The sequence below is a fragment of the Mus musculus genome, chromosome 10, assembly GCF_000001635.26.
Source record: "Mus musculus strain C57BL/6J chromosome 10, GRCm38.p6 C57BL/6J".
Classification (NCBI taxonomy): domain Eukaryota; kingdom Metazoa; phylum Chordata; class Mammalia; order Rodentia; family Muridae; genus Mus; species Mus musculus.
In genome coordinates, this window is record NC_000076.6 from 121,820,701 (window position 1) to 121,836,994 (window position 16,294).

Genomic DNA, 16,294 nt, shown 5'->3' on the forward strand with positions numbered 1-16,294 from the left:
CACAAAAACACAGAAGCACACAAAGATATACACACAGAGACACACATACATACACAGACACACAAACACATACAGACACATACACGGAAACACAGACAAAAACAGACACAAATACACGCACACACAGAGAGTAAACAAATCATTCCTATGTATTTTTTTCGTTTTCTCCTTCATAGTCTATTTTGCTAAGCCTAATTTTGGGAAAAGCCTTGGTTGACTGTCTTGGAAAAATCACACTGGAACCAATACGATGTTGTGGAGACGGCAACTTAATTTGTAAATGCATCTGGGGCAATTACACCGGAGAACTACATTTGGCAGAGCGGCCAGATGAGGAAGTGGTTGTACCAGGTCCTGGCACATACGACCTGAGCTTTCCTTAGGCATAGCTGTCCCAGAAACGACTAGAGCTAGTGACATTGACAGGGGCTTACTTTGTCCAATTATGATGCCAAATTCATTACATGAACTATCTAATTTGCTCTTCACATAAACCCTATGGAGGTCAAGAAACTTAAAACTAAGTATTAATTTCTGCCCAAGTTTACAAGGCTTGCAAAACCAGGGTTTGAACCTAAAGTCTCACTGACCCAGTGACCTCTGTTATTAATACCAACCACGGAATGCCACTTTTCATCCATGAATGTATGAAGTGGCTTGGTAAGGCGAACTGGTAACGCAGCCCCATGGTCTTTGCCCAATGGTTACATTTCAGCTGATATGACCTATGTCCTCAGGAAACCACAGAGGGATTTAGAACTCCAGACTAATCCTCTCTGTCATTCGGGAAGGGAGAACCTCACCAGAGAAAATGCCCATGCTAGCCTGGCCTGTAGGAAGGCCTGTGCGTCATTTAATTGATTTATAATTGATGTGGGAGGACCCCAGGTCACTGGGGGCGGGGCTACCTCTGAGCAGCTGGTCCCTGATAAAGTAAGAAATGGGGCTGAGCAAGCCAGGGAGACAAGCCAGTCAGCACTGGTCCTCAAAGGCCTCATCTTGAGTCCTGTCTCCAGATTTCTGCCCTGCTTGCGTTCCTGCCCTGACTTCCCTGCCATCTGGAAGCATGAGATGACAGAAACTCTTTCTTCTTCAAGTTGCTCATGGTCACGGTGTTTTATCATAGCCATAGACACCCTAACGCAGATACATGCAGTAGCCTATCAGTAAAGGAGAGGTGACCAATTCCATGTGGGGTGGTAGGGAAGATGGTTGGTATTCTTGGGGAAAAAATGCCAGGTTGGTGATGCCCTCAGCACCGATGACTAGGACTATCAAGGATAGCAGGGGAAATGGCCTGGCCAAAGGTGGGGAGGTGGGAACAGGGCCTGGCACATGTGTTGTTTGGTGTGTTAGCCTGCGGATTCCAACAGCTGCAGATAGGTGAGTGGATGGGGCACAGCGGTAGGAATAGTTCAGCTCTCAGGAGACAGGACAGAGGATCAGTTCCCATCTGTGATTTGGTCTTATCAAGAAGCATGCTTTTAGGTGGGACATACCGAGATAGGCTTTCAGCATAGGAGAGCGGGGACTGGATTCACCCCTTTGAATCTGTGTACAGGACGGGATGATGCAAGGGAGGAGTGGGAGGGCCAAGCCTGGAATCTGGAGCCCACTTAGCAGCAAACCAAAGGAAAAGGAGGCAGGCATTACAACAGAGGTCAAGTCCGAGGACTGGCTAGTCTGGCTGGTGGTGGGGACTTGGGGGGCAGGGCTGGGGAGGTGTCATCGTTGAGTGAAATGTGATTCTCAGGAAAACTTGCATGGACGGGGTCAGCTGGCTTCCTACCTGGGAAAAAACGAACTTAAGATAACTACTGTGTTCATAGACTCATGAAATCTGACTGTGCTTAGTAACTACCGCTCGCTGTCCCGATTTTTAACATCCTCTGTGAAGTGTCCAAATTCCCACTGACAAAAAACAAAACTGTTTTGCTGATGACTGTCACCTCTGTAATATATCACACCCACTCTGCCTATTGGCTTGGGGTCCCTGCTGACAGGTAAGTACCACTTGGCATCCTTGTACCATTTTTTCCACAGTTTCCCATTTCTTCTTTTCCTTTTTCCCACGGTCAGCTCCCAGATCTATGAAAGCTGAGGGTGTTCAGAAGCAATGTCCACTCAGCCCAGGGTGAGGTCACAGAAAGGAGGGTGACTCACGTTGGACTCAGAATGTAAACAAATGGCCTTAGACCTTGGTGGTGATGACGGAGTAAATGGGGTGGGGGGGGGTTGGTGAATGAGGGGAGAGTCGCCTTTCCAGGAAGTTGGTTACAAAAAGAGTCCTGTTGAGGAAAGACGAGAAAAAAAGGAAAAGAGGAAAGCCCACTTACTGATACAGGAAATCAGGTCAGTAAACCTTTCCTTAGGAAAGAGGGGGTTTTCCAGCCCTCGGAAGTACAGCTTCAGCACGCCGGCCACCGAGTTGATATCGTGGTTGCTCTGCTCATCGGACAGAGGGTTCTCACCTGAGGAAGAAAAGTCGTTATATGCACAGTATTGTTATTTTTCTCTTCCTCTCTCTCTCTCTCTCTCCCTCTCTCTCTCTCTCTCTCTCTCTCTCTCTCACACACACACACACACACACACACACACACACACTGGAACACACAAGTCTTTTAATTATGCTCACCAAAAGATTATATAGTACTAAAATGGAAATAATTGGTTTAGATATCCTACCCCATGATTAACCTAAAAATAGTTGGCTAAAATAAAGCTTAAAAAAATTCTTATGCTACCAAATACTCCCTTACAACGTGCCCAGATCTTAAAATAAAACATCGTGGTTATAACTTTATCCAGCCTTATTTTTTCTTTTTAAAAGCTAAAATCAGTAAGCTTAGGTTGACATGAACCCAAAAAAAACTACACTCAGTGTTTATTACTCATCTGATGCTGTTGTGGTTGGTCGGGCTATACAACCTAGGTCGTCAAAATTTGCCAGAAATTCACAACAGTGACTGTGAACACCTGTACTAAATAACCAGGTGTTTTCCAGGGTGGCCCAGTGGGTTCCCAGCATTTGTGAAAGCTACTTTCAACAGTGAGTGACTCTGGGATCAGGGCAGGGGATTCAAAACTGTACAGTTTGTGAAAAGTGAATATTAAAACTAAATCGATCACAAACAGAACTATCGTTTCCTTTACGGCAGATGGATGTATGCTATGAGTTGTCCGGCTGCTTATCACACCTTCCTGGGAAGGAATGTGAAAGGAGGCTTACAGCAAACTCCACCGTGCACTTGCAGGTCCAGTCTTCCTTCCCACAGTTCACAGAGCAGCCATGACCCTTTAGCTAATGCTTGCCTTTGGGGACATTATTGTCAGAGGCCCTTGTTTCCCTTCCCTGTTTTCTAGGGTAGGGACTTGCTGAACCTGAGCTCAAAAAATCAGTTGTATCATTATCATCATCATCATCATCACCACCACCATTATCACCACCGTCACCATCATCATTTATTCATTTTTCCCTTCGAGGTATTCAAAACCAAGAGGAATTTCCAAGAGAAAGTAACAAAGCGTTCATTGGTCTGTGGTGGCCACAAAGCGCCCTCTGCTCAGCCACTTCCACCTGGCCTCTACTGCCCTGCAGGAAGGTGTGGCAGGCTCAGCTGCTGCCCGGAGACTGGTTTGTCCCGCACATAAGACTGGTCATAGATTTGGAAACTAGGGAAAAAAACCCACTGTGGTGCTGTTTACCTTTTCAACTTCAAAGGGTTCTATGGCAACTCTAGGCCAGGGAAATAGGAGAGGAGAGGTGAGGGAGAGAGGGAACGGGAGGGGGAGGAGGGAAAGGGGAGAGAGAACAGGACCAAGCTCCATGCAGTCTCACTGCATCTTTGCCCTGGTTGTCCAGCAGAAAGTACACAAAGATGAACCCCGACGTGGATGCGATACTAACCACGATAACCCGGGAGCATTAATAACCAATGGCCACATGAAAGGGTCAGATTTGTCTGCAGGCCACATCTGAACAGTTTAACAAACCCTGTAGTTTGGCAGATGAGGACACCGGTCAAATTAAGACTGGGGTCCCTTGGCTGAATGCCATCATCGATAAAAGAGACCAATACGAGTCTGGGTCTTCCTGACGCTAGATCGGCTTGTGTTTTACTGGACTGTACTCCATAACAGTTTAGCAGAACTTGTATCAGCCAATCATGGACACAGGGGAGGTAGCGACCCCGTCACAGGGAGGGAGGGTGATATGGGAATAGGAGAGAGTCGTTGGCAGAGATGGGAAGCGGGCAGATGTGTCCATTCCCTCATCATGTAGGCTGGGAGTGGGAAAAGCTATACTTAAAGGAAGGTACATTTCAGTTCTGAAGCAAGCTAAATTAAATACATTTACCACATGAAGGCTCCAGGTTGTCTTGCTAAGTCTAGAGACGTGAAGAGATTCCCGCAGCCAGGAGGCTGAGTCGGAGGCCAGAATGTAACGTAATGGCCCTGCCCATTCTAGACCCCTGTCAGGGCCCCCTTGATGTACATCTAGGCTGTCAAGGGCAGCTAATGTAAATCCTAAACCGGAGGACAAGAATTCATAGGACTTTCTACTTTGCACAGAATTTGTAACAACCATGTCCTGACTCCCACAACGGGGCCCGTGCAAGATGGAGGTTTGGGGGCTGTGCAGAGCATGCCGGGCAGAAGACAGAAGAAGGTGACTTTTCAACATGTTTTGCATACGAGGAGAGACATACAGTTACCTCTCTCGAAAGAATTCTTGATATCGTTCACTTCCACCTGGGAGCCAGACACTCTGAAAATCCCCTGGTGCTGAAGGCCTATGGGCAAAAGAGCACAGAGAGTGAGCCGCCTGCCTCGTACACTACGGATCTGGGCTTTTCTCTCCAAGCAAAAAGACAGGCTGACTGAAACCCCACTGCGGCGTTTACCTGAGGATTCTACGGTGATGAGTGCTTACCATAGAGATTAATGAATCGGATGCAGCTTTCCACAATGAGAGGGATAACCTGGCCTGAGTCCTGGGGAGAGAGATGGAAACGAGAGAAGGCTGGGTCACGAGGAGAAAAATGCCCCATAAAGAATTAACAGCATCAAAAAGAGTGGGAAAAGTTAGACTTAGACAAAGGTGTATTTCAGTTCTGAAGCAAGCTAAATTAATACATTTACCATAAGAAGGCTCCAGGTGGTCTTGCTAAGCCTAGAGACGTGAAGAGGCTAATTCATATTGTGAGTGGTGGCTGTAATTCCCGCAGCCAGGAGGCTGAGTTGGAGGTCAGAATGGATACAATGTAAAACCTCTGCCTCAGACAAGAGCAACAAAACCAAAACCTAACCTAGGTGTTTTCCTTTAACTTATGCACTAAAATGAGTAACTCATTTTGAGAGGTTCTCTCTCAAGGGGATGGGTGTGAAGCATGGAAGAAGAACACCTATCGTCTTCTATCCGCTTAGCTTTTGATTCTTAGGACTGTCTACACCACATCCCTGAGACTCCGCCACCTAGATGGTGGTAGTCACAAACTATCTCAAGGGCAATGAAAGCGTATTATGTATTTACTTAGTCTGCAACAGAACTCACTTTTCCTTATAAAACTTAGCCCGTCTTTAAGATGAAGACAAGGAAGACTGCTTTGGTCTTCTTGGTCTACACCTTGCAAAAAAAAAAAAAAAAAAAACCAAAAATCAAAAAACAAAAAACAAAAACAAAAACAAAAAACGCTCACCACCCTTTTCAACAAAACAAAACAAAACAAAACAAAACAAAACAAAACAAAACAAAACAAAACAAAAATGCTGGAGGTGCTTTGAAATCCACGGGTGTAGGATGACTCATGAGATGGAGGGGCCCCAGAGGCCAGTTAAACATGTATTGAAGGCATGCACCACGAGTTAAAAAGAATTACTGGGGATGGTGTTGATCGACATGAACTTTTAAGACTGATCTTTTAGGAATTAGATCTTTCCAGGAAACAGGGAACTTGAAAGGGAGTAGCTGGCATTGGGCACACACCCGTGAGGAGTTTTATCCTGAAATGTTAAGAACTTGGTCTTAACATACTAGGACAATTAGGGACTGTTAACTTTCCCAGTCCAGATGGGAAGCAAAGAGTGGGAATGAGGTAGCACTATGGAAGTCTTCACTGTCTCCCGAGTGGGCAGTGAACTTCTTAAGGTAGAGCTTTATTTTCAAGCTTTTATGGCAGTCAGTGTATAACCACTTAATGTTTCAGGTACGTCTGGAGGTCCTATTAGGTTTTTCTAATTAGTTAATTAGCTTTTAGGGGTGCACATATTAATTCCTTAAAGAGGAGCCTTAAAAAATAAAACAACTAAAATGTATTTTAGTAAAGTCTATTTGACTCATGAACAGTGGTGTAATTACACCAAAAATTTACTGAACGCTGGAAGGGATCTTTTTCTGTAAGACACAAGCATGGTTTAATGGAAGTAACATTTTGTAAACAATTCATGTCACAGTGCAATTTAAAAGAGCAACAAAAACTTGAGTGTGAGCGATGAGAGGGGAGAGTTAGTTTCCATCTCTGCTGGACTTAGCACACAGACAGATGAGAGAGCAGAAGAAAACTGTTTGCATTTAGAAAGTTTTGCAGAGTACGTTTTCACGGTATGAAATTAAACGTTCTCCTCTTGACATTCGCTTAGATGGCTGCTAATCTATTAAAAAGATTACCGATTCATTTGGATACAGTACGTTTTGTAATAAAAAATGTAACAAGCATTTTAATTTAAATCCATGGATGCCAGATGTTGGGGTAGAAAATATTTTATAAGGAGTGAAATGATGGGCTGTCTTCCAGCCACCACCATCCAGGCCTCTCATGTGTCTCTGTTTCCCTCTGGTTTTGCTCTTGCCATTCTGTGGTGCAATTTGGGAGAGCTCAGAAGCACATCTAAGAGGTGCAGAGAGAGAGATAGAGAGAGCGAGACCTCTCTACCCCTGGGTTCCGGGCTACCAAAGACTCTTCAGTGTTCCATCTGCGTGGCTCCCACAACAGATTTTTCACGATAACTACCTTAGTCTTGCTTAGTCAAATTTCTTGCCTTTCACTGTTAACTTTTAGTGAAGAATTTTCAAAATCTCTCATGTGTGCATCATCTTATGCAGCTGTCCCCACATCACACCAGCAAAGGGAACGAGATGGTCCCTCTGCCTCTGGCTTTCCTGCCTCCTCTCTCTCCCTGCCAGGCCCTTAGTGGACATCTTGCTGCCTCCCCTTCATCTTTTCTCTCATTCTGTCTAACTAGCTCCTGCCTGTAAGCTATGGGCTGGGGAACTAGATAATCAAGTCAAATTTGACAATACTGTTATATTAAACTAGAGTCAGTCGGAGCCGAAGGCTCGAGGCAATGGCTTTGTGATTTCTGTCTAGACTGTCCAGACTTTTCATTTAATCTCGGGGTTAGGGCCTTTTTTAAGCCTCCTGAAGGCTTCTAAATTTCTCTTCTGTATGCACATATACATGAATATATTCAAGGGTCATGTATGTGTCACACACGTACATGGTAATGTGAGCCTTTTAACCATTAGTTCACAGTTTTAATGAATAGATCTATCTTCAGAGAAGGTCATATATCTATAACATACAATTCATGGACCTTATAAAATATTTAAAATGTGCCCTTTCTACTATAGACAGTCTTCGAAACCACTGTAGGGCACCTCATGAAATGTTATCTTTAACGGGGAAGTCTCTTTTTCATGTGATTTACATCAGAGTCCCTAATTCCATATTAACTGTGCAGCTGGCATTTAACACTGACATTCCCTAACTCAGATCTGTTACATTTGCCAAACACAGCAGGTTAAAACCTGATCTCTCCCCTCGTATTGGCAAAGATCATTATCTCTTCAATTAGTGTCTGCTTCCCACAGGTTTTTTTCTAAGTAAAGCCTATTTATAAGCTGTCTAATTTCCAACTGCAAACATTTTTCTTTTGAGGAATGTCAAAAGTCTAGTTAAAGCCAAGCATGGGTACGGCTTGCGAGCGATGGCAGCGTGGAGAGGCCCTCACTTCCGGTCAGCACGATACCTGATGTCTTGCGTGAGAGTTCCTTCGTCCCCGGCTAGAAGCATTATCAGAAATACAGGATGAGAAAGAAGAGAGAGAGTAAACACGGCAGAGATACAAGATACAGACTTCAAGGCTGTACAAAATGTATCCAATATAATGAATTCCTTAAGTCACGAGAGTGTGCTTAAACACGGATGTACACCGTGCCGTCTCATCTGCACAACTCAAGAAAATATTTTATCTTGTTTATCTTTTTCCTTTTCCTTCAATTTTTGGCTTGGAAAAAGAAAAGAGTACTCTTTCTTTTGCCACATGATAACATCCACATTCATTAATTTTCTTCAGAAGGCTCTCACTCCCAATCTTCTCTCCCTCTGACTTCAGGAAATATTATATTGATTTTTCTGGGGAATTGAAGAGCCCCAGGACATAATGACCGGCCTCCTTCACGGGAGGCTGAGGCCATTATAATGAGAAGCATGGAGGTCAGCCACCGGCTGGTGGCAGGTGCTGTACCTTGACGAATGTCTCCAAATCCCCATTAAACAACTTAGCATTATACTGGGAGCGGGGCCTGGACTTCCTGTGTTTCTGGGGCTTAGGGGGGACGTTTGGAGGCCTAAGGGAAGGGAACATAATTACTGAGCATGGCAGAAATCAGACAGTTGATGAAATACCCTTAGGTCATATCAAAATAACTAAGCCAGAGGACCCTGGGTTTTTTCCCCACCCCAGCCCAGGAGCAAACACTCCCACCCTCCTTCAATCCTCTTTTATTTGTACATCAAGAGCATAGGAGTTGTTCATTTAGACCGTGGTGTTTCTATGTGCTAGAACTGCCATTTTTATTTTTATACCTTAAAAAACAAAACAAAAAGGTAAGCATTATGAATGGCTATTCTGAGCTATCTAGCCAAATGTGGTAAAGCCAGGTCTCTGTTTGGTTTACCAGCCACATGCCAAGCCACAAATGTAAAAGGGCATCGAGAGATTTCCAGATGAGAAATTAAAAATATTTTTCGTTCGGTCATAACTCTTCAGTGCAGGTAGCAGCGCACCTGCTCATATTCCCTAGGTATTCACGAGTTTTTATTCTGTGTGCATATTCTTATTAACAGATCACCCTTGGGAAATTTAGAGTTTGGTGTCAAGATAGTTTCTGGCTGTGGGGCCCAAGACAAGCATGAGTTACTCTTTCTGTTGAATGCACGGTGCCCTTGCCCACATATCTGTGGAACAGTAGGTCACCCACTGTGTTGTTCTGGACTCTCCTGCTTGTTGGCTTTGGTGGATAATCTGGTCTTTCAGGCATACACACATCCAGTGTGCCTGCCACACGCGTTACTGGAGAACCCTGCACCAATCAACTTGCAGCATTATCAGAAACAGGCAGCCTCTTCTGCTCTTTTCCCTTAGAGGAGAAGAGGAAGGAACTAGATGACCAGACTCAAGATTCTGTATCTCTGCTGGTTAACCTCTGCAAAACAGACAGGAGAAGGACTGCCATGCCTACAGACTGTGTAAGCCCTTCGAGAAGCAGGATTCTTTAGACAAAGACCTCTTACGTTCAATTGGCTCAAATTCACAAAGTCCAGTTTAAAAGCAAAATCCCAAGAAACTATGTGAAACCCTGAAGAGCTCACTAGATATTAGCACTGCAATCAGCATGTATATGAGAGAACAAACCCTCGAATACAGCCTTTCATGGCTACCCTCTCAGAATCTCCCAGCAGGAGGGCTGTGACTAATGGGGTATAGAGCCAGCAGCACCCGAAGTCCTGTGGTGCCTGGGACTTAAAAGGAGCCTTTACAAATACATAGAAACGTGTGGAGACCTCTGCCAGGCAGCATGCCCTGTCCTTCCCCAGTTAACGTCTCTGAACTATTTTTATACGCTAAATTCCATGCAGCGCACGAAGGGAGGGATGCGGCAGGTGTGAAGGACCCAGGCAACGAGCTGCGGAAAGTTTCCCCGGAATTACTTAATACCGTCCACGGTTTTCGTTCCCTAATAAATGTTTTCTAACACAGATTTTAGTAACAAGGGGTGACTGCCCATGCAGAGACAGAGCTTCGTTTATAGCACTCAAAGGCACGGGTGTGGGGTGCTCTGGCACTCCGCCACGGGGTGGGTGGGAACTGCGGGCAGCTCAAAGGCTGGTCAGGAGGCAAGGAGGGAGGAGAAGGTGAAAAAAGTGCTCTTTACTGTGGCTTTCGTGGGAAGGAACGGGAACAGTGTGGAAGGCAACAACTGAATTGTATAGTTTGGATGACCTGGGTAGCTTCTGCAGCAAGGAGAAGGTTCTGGTTGTCTGGTACCTGGCGGTGGGGTGTCCAGGCACGTGGACATGTATCCCGGAGAGAAAGAGCCAATCAGAGCAGGCTCCGGATTAGCTAATCTGCATGTTGAAAGGCCATCCTGGCTAACTGCCATAGAGGGTCCCTCTGGGATGAACAAAGGCCCAGGGCCTCACGGCATCAGATACAGAATCCAGAGGGCCCCACTGTTAAAGAGTTTCACCTGCTTCTCGCCTCAAACAGAACACAGCCTCAAAGGCTTGAAGTCTTGCTAGATCAACTCCTACGGTGTCCGGCTGGTGTGCAAATGATACCATCGAGAAACAAAAGTGGTCATGAACCTTCTCCAACTCAACTCAGAATTTGCTTGCAAACAAAAAGCTTCACAGTCCTTCCTGGGTGCCGAGGTGAGGGGAAGGAGGAGCTGCCATAGGTGGCTTGTGTTAGAATCAGATGCTAAAGTGGGTTGAGATCTAAAGTCCCCAAATTTCCATATATCTGTAATTTTCAGATAGCATGAAGTGTAGCGGGAAGCGGAAGAAGGCAATTCTTACTACTTACTAAGGCAGTTGGTACACACACCTATTGCTTGCTAACTAAATTATCATGTCAACAGTATCATCAATCTATTAAAAAAAGTTAATGTATCAGGGATTAGGTAATTTAAGCCTGCTAGCTCGGGTATAACTGCTTACCAAGGGACTTTACAATCCCACTGAAGACAACTTAGTTATGTCAGAGTATTTGTCTGAGGACCCAAGCATTTCAAGGTGTTGAGCTTCATCGTGCCCAGACTATCTGCTACAGTTGTTAACTGCTCTTGTTAAAGAGAAGAGAGGGAAACAGACCACAGATGATGACAAAGCATCTTCCTACCTTGTAGTCATATATTCAGCTCTATGGCCTGCCAAGAAAAAAAAAAAAGAATAAACAAAATAAGTAAACCAGGCGGACTCAGTGGGCCGAAGTTGATCATTTGTGACCATCTGTTATTTCAGGATGGCGAGTTAATAAAGAGTTACGGATCTTGTGGTAGAGAAGATGCGAATAGCCTATGATAACAAAAATAATTCAAAGTCATTATTTTCACAGCATCTCAGTCTAAAATATAATAAATCTTATAAATTAAAGAAACATGTTTCATTTGGCAGTTTGAGGCATTTTTTTTTAAACTAGAAACAGCTGATTGACTGTTAAGTTCAAATATAAAATACACTCGAAGCATATCTAAAAGTTTCCTGCTAGCTATTTGCTGTTTTGATGGACAGAAAAGCAAATACGTGGTGTGAACTCAGTTTCCCTTAGACGAAGTCAATATTCTCTCTGCGGTATGAAATCAGGGCACTGAGAGAGAACAGTGTTCCCTAATCTGAGCCGACACACACAATAACATACAAGGACATTAAATTATACACACACAATAACATACAAGGACATTAAATTATACTATTTACCACCTTGTAAGTTAAGAGCCTTTCAGAGTCCTGTCATTGGAACCACCAGCTGCTTCCCATGCATACATATGGCCACCTTCTTGTAAATAACAGGACTGAATTGTTCTAGAATGCTTATGGTCCACATTCATTTCACATTTGCAAGCATCCACGGCTGCTGTCTGCTCTTCATGCATCCAGGGGCAGTGCGGTAAGGAGTGGGTGGGTAGACCGATTCAACTGGTTTGTTTACAAAATGAGGACCCTGTCCTGAAGGAGTCTGAAGCTATAGCTGGCAGAGAAAGGCTACATTGTAGCACAAACAGGTAAGCCCCGCCCATCGCACGACACAGTGTTTCAGACCCATAAGACAAGGCCAAGTGGACAACTTGCTGGTGCTAGTTGTCAGTGAACAGGGCTAGACCACAGCTGAGCCCTTCACTCTATTATCTGCTCTTGAATAAGAAGTAACACAAGGGGCTGGAGAGATGGCTCAGCGGTTAAAAGCACTAGCTGCTCTTCCAGAGGTCCTGAGTTCAATTCCCAGCAACCACATGGTGGCTCACAACCATCTGTAATGGGATCCGATGCCCTTTTCTGGTGTATCTGAAGACAGCGACAGTGTACTCATAAAATAAAAAAAAAAAAAAAAAAAAGAAGTAACACGAGATACTTCATATGTGTTGATTCAGCAGGGAACAAGGCTTGTGTCAGGGGACACCATTCTTCACACAGAATTCCAAGCCACTGCAAGCGCTGGAATAGATCAGTTCCTAGCCAGGGCGGGAGGGAGCTGAATGTGGAATGTGGTACCTGATGGGTATCCCAGTGGAGATGTCTGTGGGAAGCTCAGAGGGGAGACAGGGCTCAGAGGCTCCATCACTTTGGTTGTGCTGAGGCCATAGGAGCTGGCCAAAACGACCCCAGGGGAATCGATGGGATGAGCAAGGGACTGAAGGGGCACTCACACACTGTCTGGCTTGTCTGTATTGGTCACGCTGTCTACTTTATTATGACTTCAGTGCGATATATTAGTCAGAACAGATCTGAAACTATTTGAATAAATACCCCTAAGCATTAAGTAAGCAATAAGTTTCATCCAGTGTTAGCACTGTCTCCTTACTAATCTTAAGAGAGGCACTAAGTAACCTCAGCTCACAGGCTGGCCCAGAACTCGCGAACTTCCTGCTTCTGCCCCCTTGGGGGCAGTATTTGTATGGTACTGCCACACCTGACCTAAGCCCTTTATATTAAATATGTTAACTCACAAATCTCGTAACAGCTCTTTTAAAATTACTTATTTTATTTATATGAGCACACTGTAGCTGTCCTCAGACACACCAGAAGAGGGCATCGGATCCCATTACAGATGGTTGTGAGCCACCATGTGTTTGCTGGGAACTGAACTCAGGACCTCTGAAGAGCAGTCAGTGCTCTTCACCGCTGAGCCATCTCTCCAGCACCTCACAACAACTTTTGTGAGGTAGCTTCTATTATTATTATTATTATTATTATTATTATTATTATTATTATTATTATTATTATTATTATTTGCTTAGAAAGAGACTGAGCACATAAGAACATGACCCGTCCCAGCACTTGTTAATATAGTGTGGCCCTGGCAGTAGGGTTGAGGTTTATTTTAGTGACAGATCTGAAGTTCCAAGTACTACATACACTCCCTTAAAAAATGTGGCAGTTGGGGTGGGGATGTAGCTCATTGATAGAGCACTTGCTGAGTGGTCAAGAAGCTGTGAGTTCAATCCTCATCACACACACACACACACATACACACACACACACACGATAGATAAGAATCATCTTGTTTATCTTGTTTGCAATTTAAGAAATAATTAGTTGGTATATCTGAGCAAAAGTAGAAAAATTTCCAGGTCCTAAGGTGTTTTACCAATCATCTGTTTCTGTAGCATCGGACCACATAAAGTGATTAGGCCGGGCTCTCCACACTCACAGATCTGTAATTTTGGTTTTTAATTGTGTGCATGCACACACAGACATGCACACAGACACACACACATGCATGCACGTGCACGCACACACATAGGCACATACAGACACATCGAGACATTCACATGCACACATACACGCAGACACATGTACACACACATGCATGCACACTCGCGTGCGCGCGCGCGCGCGCGCGCGCACACACACACACACACACACACACACACACAAAGCTAAGTTTCTGGGTGGGGGAGGCGGTTTAGTTGGCAAAGTGTCTGCCATGAAGCACGAGAGCTTGAGTTCAGATGCCAACTTCCATGTAAACCTGAGCGTCTGGCACATGTCTCTGACCCCAGTACTTGGTAGGGTAGAGACACATAACTCTCTGACGGTCTCTGGTCAGCCAGCCTAGCAATGTGGTGAGCTTCTTACCTAAGTGAGAGATCCTGTCTCTAAACCATAGCGCAGCATGATCCAAGAATGACATTGTGTGCCGACCTCTGAGGCGCGTGGGCAGGCATGCGTGGTCACCTGCATGCACATGTGCACACGTGCACACCCACACTCAAACCTAACTTTTGTTTTCCCTTTGGAAAACCCTGGTGAACAATCCTAGAAGAAAGGAATGGATCCCAGTGTATGCCTTTATCTGCCTAATATGCCTAAGATAAAATGCAAAATAATGAAAGATGCAATTAAAAACCAAAATTACACAGATGTGTCAATATGCAAATTAATACACATTTAAGCTGGGGAGCATGGTCTAATCGTTTCTATGTGGTTTGATGGAGAGAAACCACGATGACTGATGATTGCGAAAAGTAAAACATCCAATAACCTAGAAAATTTGCGATTTTTTTGTTGTTCAGACATCCCAACTAATTATTTCCTAAATTGAGAACAAGATAAACAAGATGATATCTATCATTTTGCTTTCATTGACGGTTAATAGTATGAGATAAGAAATTAAAAACCTAGCCGGGCAGTGGTGGCGCACACCTTTAATTTTAGCACTTGGGAGTAGAGGCAGGTGGACTTTTGAGTTTGAGGCCAGCCTGGTCTACAGAGTGAGCTCCAGGACAGCGAGGGCTACACAGAGAAACCCTGTCGCAAAAAACAAAAAACAAAAAACAAAAACAAAAAAAAGAATTAAAAACCTACATTTTGAATAATGAGCTGAGAGTCAGGAGATAACACTCCTCAATGTGTCTCAATTGATGAATGAGGTCTTGTTTTTGTTTTTTTTTTTTTTTGAGACAGGGTCTCTCTGTAAATCCCTGGCTGTCCTGGAACTCACTTTGTAGACCAGGCTGGCCTCAAACTCAGAAATCCGCCTGCCTCTGCCTACCAAGTGCTGGGATTAAAGGCGTGAGTCACCACGCCCCGGCTGAGATCTTATTTTCAAATCAGCATTGTCATTAATGGATCAAGGAAGGAAGAATCACCGTCCAAAAGAGATGTCAATGTGTCCAGTGGTCTGGAGGCTTAGGTTTCAATCACTTTCTCTGGAAGCTTATTATTTAATTATTATAAAAAGTAAAGGACCCCTACCCCTATCCCATATAAGCCACTTGGATAGGAAAAAAACCCCAGGTTTAATTTTTTTCTTGGTTAAAAACAACTCTTTGGACTATTCTTTCAGGCATGAGGGAGTGTTGTTGAGATAGAGATCAGCCTTGCTCAGTATCCCAGGCTCCTTGTCCATCCTCCTGCCTCTGCCTCCCAAGTGCTTCTTTGGTTTCCCTTCCATTTGACTTCAGAATTGTGACGTGAATTACTTTTTGAATTTAAATGCATGTTATTTAAAATGAAGGCTGTGGACAACTTGAGGTAAGGGGGAAAAAAGGTAGAGAATAATATTTAAAATGTATCTATCTTGACCTGGACAGAGGTACCTTTGACTTGTTCCCTAATGAGGACTGATAAAGAGCTGGTGGCTATCCTTCCCAGCCCGTTTTCTTTCTGAACGCCATAGTCTACTGTGGTGCGTTTGTAAAAAGACATAATTATCCACAATCCAATTATCTTTTGAAAGAATATTTGTACTCCTACTCAAAGACAGACAATGGATTATTCCAAGATAACCTACTTAATTCCTTTGTCAAAAAAAAAAAAAAAAAGTCATGCCTAGGACAAGAAACAATGTAACAGAGAGCTTGGCTCCCACTGTCACATTTTTCTGTGCAGTGAAATTGTACAGATATTTCCACCCTCTTACTTCCAAATACCTCACACAAAGAACCTGATATGAACAGGAAGGCTCGTTACTAGATTTAAAACAAAACAAAACGAAACAAAAACCGGTGTCCCAGTTTTATACCTAGGTATCTCATTTACTGTGGCCGATTTACTTCCATTCAGAAAGAAATGACATCCCTGAAGAGCCAGCAGCCTTGTTGGCATGAGAAAGAAGAGGTGACTTTGAGAGCCCGTGCGTCTCTTTCTATTTCGGTACCTTTTAAAGCCTCGGGATTCTGAGTTTAGAGAACGCCGCTTTAAGAGTCTGATCCAGTTGCTTCGCTGTGTTGTAAATCAAAGAACTGACGGGGCCCACTGGTAGCCTGCCAAGAACGGGCAGCAAGGCG

General features: G+C 44.2%; 1 protein-coding gene and 1 long non-coding RNA gene across 6 annotated transcripts in view; one reads left to right on the plus strand and one right to left on the minus strand.

Annotated features, from left to right (window-relative positions):
- Gm46183 overlaps positions 1 to 8,181 on the plus strand; it is a 33,604-nt gene extending 25,423 nt beyond the window's left edge. Inside the window, exon 4 of one of the 2 annotated variants that reach the window (XR_003948977.1) lies at positions 7,938 to 8,181. This is a non-coding gene — a long non-coding RNA (predicted gene, 46183). The remainder of the gene's footprint in view (positions 1 to 7,937) is intronic. The other variant, XR_003948976.1, reaches the window with a different exon arrangement.
- The window catches only part of Srgap1 (SLIT-ROBO Rho GTPase activating protein 1), a 266,921-nt gene that overhangs the window by 39,710 nt on the left and 210,917 nt on the right, over positions 1 to 16,294 (minus strand). For 2 of the 4 annotated variants that reach the window (XM_006513140.2, NM_001081037.2), the window contains exons 11-15: positions 11,185 to 11,212; positions 8,527 to 8,629; positions 4,934 to 4,994; positions 4,716 to 4,793; positions 2,337 to 2,471 (exon numbers count right to left, since the gene is read on the minus strand). In XM_006513140.2, coding sequence (XP_006513203.1) covers positions 2,337 to 2,471; positions 4,716 to 4,793; positions 4,934 to 4,994; positions 8,527 to 8,629; positions 11,185 to 11,212 — 405 coding nt within the window. Of the gene's footprint in view, positions 1 to 2,336; positions 2,472 to 4,715; positions 4,794 to 4,933; positions 4,995 to 8,028; positions 8,630 to 11,184; positions 11,213 to 16,294 lie in introns of all 4 variants that reach the window. The other 2 variants (XR_003948581.1, NM_001242411.1) reach the window with 2 other exon arrangements.